The sequence below is a fragment of the Brachyhypopomus gauderio genome, chromosome 17 (genome assembly GCF_052324685.1).
Source record: "Brachyhypopomus gauderio isolate BG-103 chromosome 17, BGAUD_0.2, whole genome shotgun sequence".
Lineage (NCBI taxonomy): Eukaryota > Metazoa > Chordata > Actinopteri > Gymnotiformes > Hypopomidae > Brachyhypopomus > Brachyhypopomus gauderio.
Genome location: NC_135227.1, coordinates 18,641,498 through 18,650,418, shown reverse-complemented (window position 1 = coordinate 18,650,418; position 8,921 = coordinate 18,641,498). Strand labels below are relative to the sequence as shown.

Genomic DNA, 8,921 nt, shown 5'->3' with positions numbered 1-8,921 from the left:
GGAAGAGAGAGGCTGAGCTCCTGATTGGATGAAAACGGGGTAACCGGGGCCGACGCCTGACTGGAATCTTCCTCGTGCTGTGGTCCCTCCTCCTCCTCAACAACAGATACAGAAGATAAGCTACGTTTACACATCACAGACGACAGGAAGGTGTGTAGGTGCCTCTGAAACTGTGGTACAAACCCAGAACCCCAATCACATCTCAGCTACACCTGAATGAGGACAGGGCCGCACTGCCTCTAGTGGACAGAACTGGGTCGTCTAATATGAACCGCCCTAGCATGAGGGCTATGATGTAGACCAGGGGTAATCAATTAAATCTTTCCGCGGTCCATTTTTGGCAGATAGCTCAGACCTTAGGTCCGGGTCCGCGGTGGCGAACGAAAGTTGTTGAGCGGGGGGACGAACGTAACACTCAAATGGGTGGTGAACGTAACACTCGTCTGAAAATAAATTCTCCGGTTTAAAATATAGTCTCCCGTTAAAATTTCTTTGGCATTTGGGTCCGTATCCAGTTAATCAGGAATGTGATTGGGTCCGGACAGGACGGCGTTCGGGTCCGGATCCGGACCGCCATTTGGTGATACCTGATGTACACTTTAGCAACCCCCCCCCCCACCAAGACTGGCTCAGAGCCATGGCAACGTGGAGAAGTCACGTTGGAAAGTTGATGTGATACAAACATGTGAGCAGGAAGTCCTGAGTCCGATCTCGGTCGCCAGGTCTCTGTTGATGTAATAGTGAAGAGTCTGCAAGATACTGGAACTCTTAGAAATCACTTTGTCTTCTTGATATGCCCCTCTTAACTTTAACACCAGGTCATCTGAAACACACACACATATAGACATGAAGCACATCGGAGCTCCATTGTCAGTTTATACATCAGCGTGTTTTCAAACAATGATATGAGGCAGGGGTGGCCAACCCGCGGCTCCCCAGCCTCCCTCACCTGCACAAACGGGGCGACACACTGCTACATTTTCGTGGTGCGCGGTTAGTTTACAAGCCTAGCGAGCCGCTAATACTTTTAAAACCGGCGTAGTGGAAAACACGCATTTGACTGTCTTCACAGCTAATAATTTACACTCGCCACCCCCCCACCCCCGCTCAACAGATTACACTCGCCCATGTACGATGTGGCTCTTTGCCGTAACACAGTAAGAAAAGTGGCTCTTGGTCTATGACGGGTTGGCCACCCCTGATATGAGGGGTCAGAACTGCGGAATGCTGAAGTTCACTTTTATCTTCTGACCTGCAGAGGGCAGCAGTGTGTCTAACTTCACCTCCAGAGTAGATAACGGAGCTGCCTAAAGGAAAGGTCAAAAAAGCAACAATTCAGAAAACATTTATGAATGTATTAAATATATTATAAGTGTGTGTGTGTGTGTGTGTGTCTAAAACAAATCAGGTAAAACATTTACTGATCAAAACATTTAACAGTGCAGTCAAACCTTGACTTTGTTGGTTAACCTTCATGGATTTGATTACGTGATTATTTAGTTGCCATCAATAATTAGATCTTTTTCAGAGTCTTACTGAGCAAAACTGATTTCTATATGCACAGACTAGAAAATGTCAAAAAACCTAAAAAGGTTTAGAAAGTCTCAACCGTATAAAATATACATTAATCTTAAACTATTTTATCGCTTACTACCATATATACCTACATAAATGTATTATAAAAAGTTTTTTTTTATTTAGTAAGAAGTGTTGGAGTGCTAAAGAACTGCACATGACTCTTTTTGGGAGTGTAATTTGCTGTCAGATTTAAATATGGTCATCAGAGTTAGAGTTTGGGGGGGCTTGGAGATATTCTCGGTTTTGCATTATCATTATTTATACCAAGTTAGTCAGAGTCAAACTAAAAAATAAATAATTTTATATGTATTCAATATTACCATTTAAACCTCTTTTGTAGTTTACTTTTATTTTTATTGCAAATAGCACGTACAGACCTACAGTAGCTCTACAACGTGTTAGACCACCAAGACCAAGCTCAGAACCTGAAGAGGAGCTGGAATGAAGTGGATCTTCATAAAGAAACACATAAAACAACACATGTAATGTTTGTGTGTATGCGTGTGTGTGTGTGTGTGCGCGCGCGGGTGTGTGTATTCGGCTGTTTGACAGCATGCGCGCGTGCGTGTACACTGCTACCTGTGTGTTGCCCCGCTGCTATGCCTGTGTGGTGGTGGTGCTGTCTTTAAGCTGTTCCTTATTTGTGAGCATTTATTGTATGTTGTTTTGGCCTCTTTTTTATCGTTAGTGCACATTCTGTTTCATTTATATGTTTATTTTGTTTCAGCTTCAGATTTGCAGTTGTGTCCTGATTTTTCCCTGTGACAGTATTATAGTCTATTAGTGAAATTCTTAATTAAAGTTTGAGCCTTTACCACTAAAACCCCATTGGACTGGTACTGTCCAGGTGGCTCCGAGCTGGAACACAAACAGAAAGAAAAAATTAGTTTAGTTTTAAATGTCAGATTGAGACTAGAGTCACATGGCGCTGCTCAGTGGCTGACACACACACACACACAGGATAATTAAAAATATACAACACATTTTTTATACAAGAAGCTGTCACATACCTCTCTGTGATTTCAAACTCCACCCAAAGTTCATCCTTTGTCTGGAACCAAAATAGCAGCCTTTTAAAACCATATATATACTGTATATGTGTGTGTGTGTGTGTGTGTGTGTGTGTGTCAGAGGTGTCAATTCCAGGTTCAGAAAGTAAAAGTCCTCACCAGGATTTTGCTCAAGCTTGCTAGATTTTCTAATTAGTGCAATTCAGGTAAAATTAGTGGAATCAACACAATCCAGGAAGCCTGAGCAAAATCCTGGTGAGGACTTTTACTTTCTGAACCTGGAATTGACACCTCTGGTGTGTGTGTGTGTGTGTGTGTGTGTGTGTGTGTGTGTGGTTCTTCACGGACCCATTATTCACTGGACCCTGAGACTCTGGAGCTGCTCACCTTCTCGTTGGTGATGAAGACTTTGGTCTCCTTCTGTCCCAGCTTGAGAGAAGCGATGTCAAACAGGACAGTGATGCAGAGGTCGTCTCCTATCAGGTCTTTGTCATACACTTTCATCTCTAGAATGTTCTAGAGGACAGGGCAATGGTCTCCACAGTTTGACTGAGGTGCATTTTTTTAAAGAAGACAAAATACTATCAAGGTATGTGTTGATAAAGGCTGTTGGACCTTTTAAACAAACACACAACAGTGAGAAATGTAAATATCTGAAGGCGGGGGGCGGGGGGGGTGGTATTGGAGGGCGACAGCTGGGGGTTGGTCAGGTTGCCATGGCGCCGTCTCACCTTGATCTGACTGTGCACACGGAAGTGGAAAGTGTCATTCCACTCAGGTGTGCTGCTGTTGGGGACACACCTGGTGCGCAGGGTGCACGCAGAGGCTGTGGGCAGGTGCAAGGTCACGTAGAGGTCAGACTCTGACACTGGGGGGCAGAAGGAGGGGAGGAGACAGACAGAGGACATGAGGGACTTTTACACCCAGGGCTGCTGCTGAATCACTAAAGGTCGAACTAAAGGTCGAATTTAATCACTAACTTCAGTTTTCTCTGAATGTCATATGAGGGGAACAAAGGCGAATAAAATTAACATATTACAGCAAATACTAAAGAGCTGTACAAATAACATTATATACTGTTTATTATATATCTGTTTTATTTACTGCACTAACATCATTATAGTTGTTCTACGAACACATCTGCAGAATTATAAAAATAATTGCTGCTCTGTTTGTGTTACTCAACCTTTTTCTCCTCTTATAAAGTGTATTTTAAAGTGTATGTTTTTTAGACTTAAAAGTATAACTAAATTTTAACTAAAATCATGTCTGTCTATAGGGGTGTGTGTGTGTGTGTGTGTCTGTGTGTGTGTGGGGGGGGGGGGGGGGGGGGATGACGACACACGTACAGATATCATGCGAATGGTGAAACCTCCCCTTCAGAACTTTGATGGAGAGGTTCCAGTGTGACACCACTTCCTTCTGGAAAAAGAAAACCATCTGATCTGAGCCATGTTACATACAGCATCTTCAGAACTACAGCACCTACAGACCTACAGTAGCTCTACAACACAGCTGCTGCCCTTATAATGAAGATCACAGCTGAGCAACCAGTCATGTTAGACCACCAAGACCAAGCTCAGAACCTGAAGAGCAGCTGGAATGAAGTGGATCTTCATTAAGAAGACTTGTCATCATGGACGTAATTTTGATTTCAAAAGTGGGGGGGACATGGATTCGTCGCTATTTAAATATTTGGTTTTAACCGTAAAAACTGGGGGGGACCAACACCGGCTTTTGAAAAAGTGGGGGGGACATGACCCCCCCCAAAATTACGTCCGTGCTTGTCATTGTACCATTGCTAAAACAACACATGTAATGTTTGTGTGTATGCGTGTGTGTGTGCGCACGCGCGGGTGTGTGTATTCGGATGTTTGACAGCATGCGTGTACACTGCTACCTGTCGTTTCGGAGAAAACTGCAGTGAATGACGCTTCAAGTACAAAAGCGTCTGCAGTTCTGACAGGTGTCGGGAGTCGAACAGACGTGAAAGTATAACCCAGCCTTTATGCCTTTTAGACTGAGCTGTAAAATGAAGCCAACACTGCCTACCAACACTGTCTTCGTTATGTTCACATATAGCTGAAACGCAGCGAATGTTGCATTGTTTTACATTCTTGGCTTCTTGACCTGTAACCTCATTACAATTTAATGCATTTATTTGAAAAATGCAAAACCTGCTGACAGCCGTGCAGGAAACAGGAACCGCGCGCGACACTCCCCTCGTGCGCTGCAGACGTGTTGGGCACTTGTGTCTCGCTCACCTGCCTCAGGTGTTGCTCAACTCTTTAACCACTCACGCGCCAGTCTGAAAGACTAACTCTAGTTTTTTGTAACTCGCTACACAAACTGCAGTAGGTACGGATTAGAGCATTAACCCTCGTTCATAACCCCTTTATCTTCTGTTAGGACACTCGGGCACTAGATATTCCAGACGCATTTTTGCAGAACTAGGGTATTGGCAATGCTCACTAAAGGTAACTTCAATAAAACCTTTACCTTCATTATTAAATGTCTGTGGCGGAGCCGACACGGGTCCTTGGTCGAGAATGAAGGTTCCGAAGAACTTTGCCAAGCTGTGAGCTCCGTAAAGGCGCCAGGTAACCCAGACAGGCTTGGCCGTGTGACACGGAGCTCACCTGAACCACGTTTGTTCCTGGAAACAGAGGAACCTCCGCCAAGGAGGAGCTGGTGTAGACCGAGAACAACACGTCCACTGCAGCCTGAAGTTCTCGCTGATAACGGAGTCCACACGTTTACACGTGGCTTAACGCAGCAGGCTGGGTAGCGTGATAAGACCAGAAATAAAATAAGGCAGATGCTATTTGCACCCAGGTATATGCAGCAGTATGTGTTATTTGCACCCGGGTATATGCAGCAGTATGTGTTATTTGCACCCGAGTATATGCAGCAGTGTGTGCTATTTGCACCCGGGTGTACATAGCAGTGTGTGCTATTTGCACCCGGGTATATGCAGCAGTGTGTGCTATTTGCACCCGGGTGTACATAGCAGTGTGTGCTATTTGCACCCGGGTATGTGCAGCAGTGTGTGCTATTTGCACCCGGCTATACGTAGCAGTGTGTACTATTTGCACCCAACATTTTGATTTATCAAAGATTAGTACTATTCTTTTGTGTTCCATTTTACTTACAAATTATTTTACAAGAAGTGAAGATACTTTTATTTGGGGTTATGGGGTAGACCTGTTTGAATTTAAACCTTTTTCTTTACCATGCTTAGAATTTAAATAGCAATTTAATTATCCTAAGTCGCTTACCGCTAATGGCAGTAATCACATGGTAAATACTACATGTAATATACACTGCCAGTGATAATGTTAAAACAAAATGTAACACAAGTTAATATCTGTCTGTAGCACCCTGATATGTACACCACATTGTATGTGTCACGTTATGGTCCCCGACCCCTCCCTTTGGGCGTGTGTTTACATCGTCTGCGTCAGTGGATCTCCGTGGGTGCGGTTGCGTCCTGTGATAATTCGTCTCACCTGTGGCTCGTCTCGTAATCACGTGGGGTTTATGTAGTTTGTCTATTTAATGTGCGTTCGCGCAGTGTCTTGTGCTCGTCGTTGTTTGAGTCTACATGTCTCTATATGAGTGTTAAACGTGCGCTGTCTGCGCTATATGTGTAAAGACAAATAAAGTAACGTCTGTAGCGAACAGGATTCTGTGTCTCGTCCTTCACCCAGTCACCAGCGTTACAGTATGATGTATACAAATATTCTTCCTGCCAGTACATTATCAGCCTCTTTAATTTTATTTAATTTCACAGAATGCAGAAGACAGATTTGACTTTTTAATTCATTTTTTCTGGATGGTTTGTACATTTTTTAAAGAAATAAATTGGGGTTTTTATTATTTACATCATGTTTAAATAAATTTTAATTTTGTGCATTGGATGGTAGCCCTCTTCACTCCATAATCTCAGTGCTCTCTGGAATTCCTCACAACTGTCGAAGGAGTATCCTTCACAAATGTTCTTTAGCTTTTCTTCCTTCTTGGGAGAAAACACAAATATTAGCTTATATAAAATAGTCATTACATTATATGTCTGGCATATTGACTCTGTCATGCAAAAACCTTAATTCAAAAGGACTGTACATCTTTTGTTATACACATTCATGTACTTTGTGTGTACTGAAACAACACAAAAATAGAGAACAAAAAGACAAAATTATATAATTTTACACAAAACTCAAAAAATAGACTGGACAAAATTGTTTTTGTAAGATAGCAATGCAACTGTCACGTAGGGCTACACCCCCCTCTCTGTCACTTCGGGTTCCTGTCCTCGTGTCTGTGTTGTTCCCTGCGTGTCTGTCTCCATGGTTTCCCCTCGTCTGACACGCCCGTGTCATCAGTGTCTTCACCTGTGTGTCTAGTTTAGTTCTGTGTATTTATAGTCCCAGTGTTTCACTTATCGGTTATTGGTTGTTTTGTTCTATTTGGTTAGTTTGTGCTCTTGTTATTCATGCTCTTTGGTCGTGTTGTGCTCTTGTTATTCATGCTCTTTGGTCGTGTTGTGCTCTTGTTATTCATGCTCTTTGTTCAGTGTTCTACGCTTCCTGGTCTGTGAGTTCTACTCATTTCGTTGCTCAATCGTCTGTGTTTTCTGTAGCCTGATTTTCTAGTTTGTATGCGTTTATGTACCCGTGTTTGGTTTAAAGTGTTCGTTCGGTGTCTTAGTTTAATTCTTAGTATCGTCATGCCTGTTTATTTGTCAAACCTGGATGGCTCGCCTATGACCCCTGCCTGTTTGAACGACTTTGATCATGATCATTCCTCTTAATAAATCTCGCTCTCCTCTGCGTTTGTGTCCGCCTCCAAGTTCTGTAGCGCCAGTAGTGTTGCCACCTGTCCCGGTTTTCCTTCTTTTTAATATTCGGTCCCGGCAAAAAATAAAAATCATTTAATGTCCCAGTTTTCACTAGGTTAGTTCAAACGACTATTTAGACTGTTTCTGCACACTTTAAATCCGTCTTTTTTTTCTCGCTGTGTCCATTTTACACCCCCCACCCGGTAACACTTTACGTTCGCCACTATTATGCTCCTATTAGCTCAAAAATATATCAGTGTTCGTTGGATAATAATTCTCACACTATTTCTTAAATATATATCTTAAAATGTAAAGTTAAATTGAGTGATGGACCTTTATACATAACTATTAACCAAATTCTGCTTACCGTTTCCTACTGTCTCCGTTTCGGTTCCTTTGAATTTGCGCCTTTTCGCTCCCGCGCATTCATTGGTAGACATGCGCAGATGGGTTCGCTTTTTTTTTTTTTTAAATTAAGGGGTGAAAATAGCCTCGCTGTGTGGCAAATGCTACTTGTACCCGGGTGCAAATAGACACTCCGATAAAATAATTATGGCAGATGCTATTTGCACCCGGGTATATGCAGCAGTATGTGTTATTTGCACCCGAGTATATGCAGCAGTGTGTGCTATTTGCACCCGGGTGTACATAGCAGTGTGTGCTATTTGCACCCGGGTATATGCAGCAATGTGTGCTATTTGCACCCGGGTGTACATAGCAGTGTGTGCTATTTGCACCCGGGTATATGCAGCAGTGTGTGCTATTTGCACCCAACATTTTGATTTATCAAAGATTAGTACTATTCTTTTGTGTTCCATTTTACTTACAAATTATTTTACAAGAAGTGAAGATACTTTTATTTGGGGTTATGGGGTAGACCTGTTTGAATTTAGTTTTTCACTTGTGAGTCTTTTTCTTTACCATGCTTAGAATTTAAATAGCAATTTAATTATCCTAAGTCGCTTACCGCTAATGGCAGTAATCACATGGTAAATACTACATGTAATATACACTGCCAGTGATAAATAATGTTAAAACAAAATGTAACACAAGTTAATATCTGTCTGTAGCACCCTGATATGTACACCACATTGTATGTGTCACGTTATGGTCCCCGACCCCTCCCTTTGGGCGTGTGTTTACGTCGTCTGCGTCAGTGGATCTCCGTGGGTGCGGTTGCGTCCTGTGATAATTCGTTTTACCTGTGGCTCGTCTCGTCATCATGTGGGGTTTATGTAGTTTGTCTATTTAATGTGCGTTCGCGCAGTGTCTTGTGCTCGTCGTTGTCTGAGTCTACGTGTCTCTATATGAGTGTTAAACGTGCACTGTCTGCGCTATATGTGTAAAGACAAATAAAGTAACGTCTGTAGCGAACAGGATTCTGTGTCTCGTCCTTCACCCAGTCGCCAGCGTTACAGTATGATGTATACAAATATTCTTCCTGCCAGTACATTATCAGCCTCTTTAATTTTATTTAATTTCACAGAATGCAGAAG

General features: G+C 42.6%; 1 protein-coding gene across 4 annotated transcripts in view; it reads right to left on the bottom strand.

Moving 5' to 3' along the window:
- Positions 1 to 5,417, bottom strand: part of pla2g4f.1 (phospholipase A2, group IVF, tandem duplicate 1) — an 18,296-nt gene extending 12,879 nt beyond the window's left edge. Inside the window, exons 1-9 of one of the 4 annotated variants that reach the window (XM_076977704.1) lie at positions 5,088 to 5,417; positions 3,938 to 4,010; positions 3,320 to 3,456; positions 2,976 to 3,104; positions 2,589 to 2,629; positions 2,394 to 2,436; positions 1,253 to 1,307; positions 684 to 823; positions 1 to 92 (exon numbers count right to left, since the gene is read on the bottom strand). The exon at positions 1 to 92 is cut by the window's left edge and continues 10 nt beyond it. In XM_076977704.1, the coding sequence (XP_076833819.1) occupies positions 1 to 92; positions 684 to 823; positions 1,253 to 1,307; positions 2,394 to 2,436; positions 2,589 to 2,629; positions 2,976 to 3,104; positions 3,320 to 3,456; positions 3,938 to 4,010; positions 5,088 to 5,093 (716 nt within the window). In that variant the 5' untranslated portion in view covers positions 5,094 to 5,417. Of the gene's footprint in view, positions 96 to 683; positions 824 to 1,252; positions 1,308 to 2,393; positions 2,437 to 2,588; positions 2,630 to 2,975; positions 3,204 to 3,319; positions 3,457 to 3,937; positions 4,011 to 5,087 lie in introns of those variants that run through there. The other 3 variants (XM_076977703.1, XM_076977705.1, XM_076977706.1) reach the window with 3 other exon arrangements.
- Between the last annotated feature and the right edge of the window lie 3,504 nt (positions 5,418 to 8,921).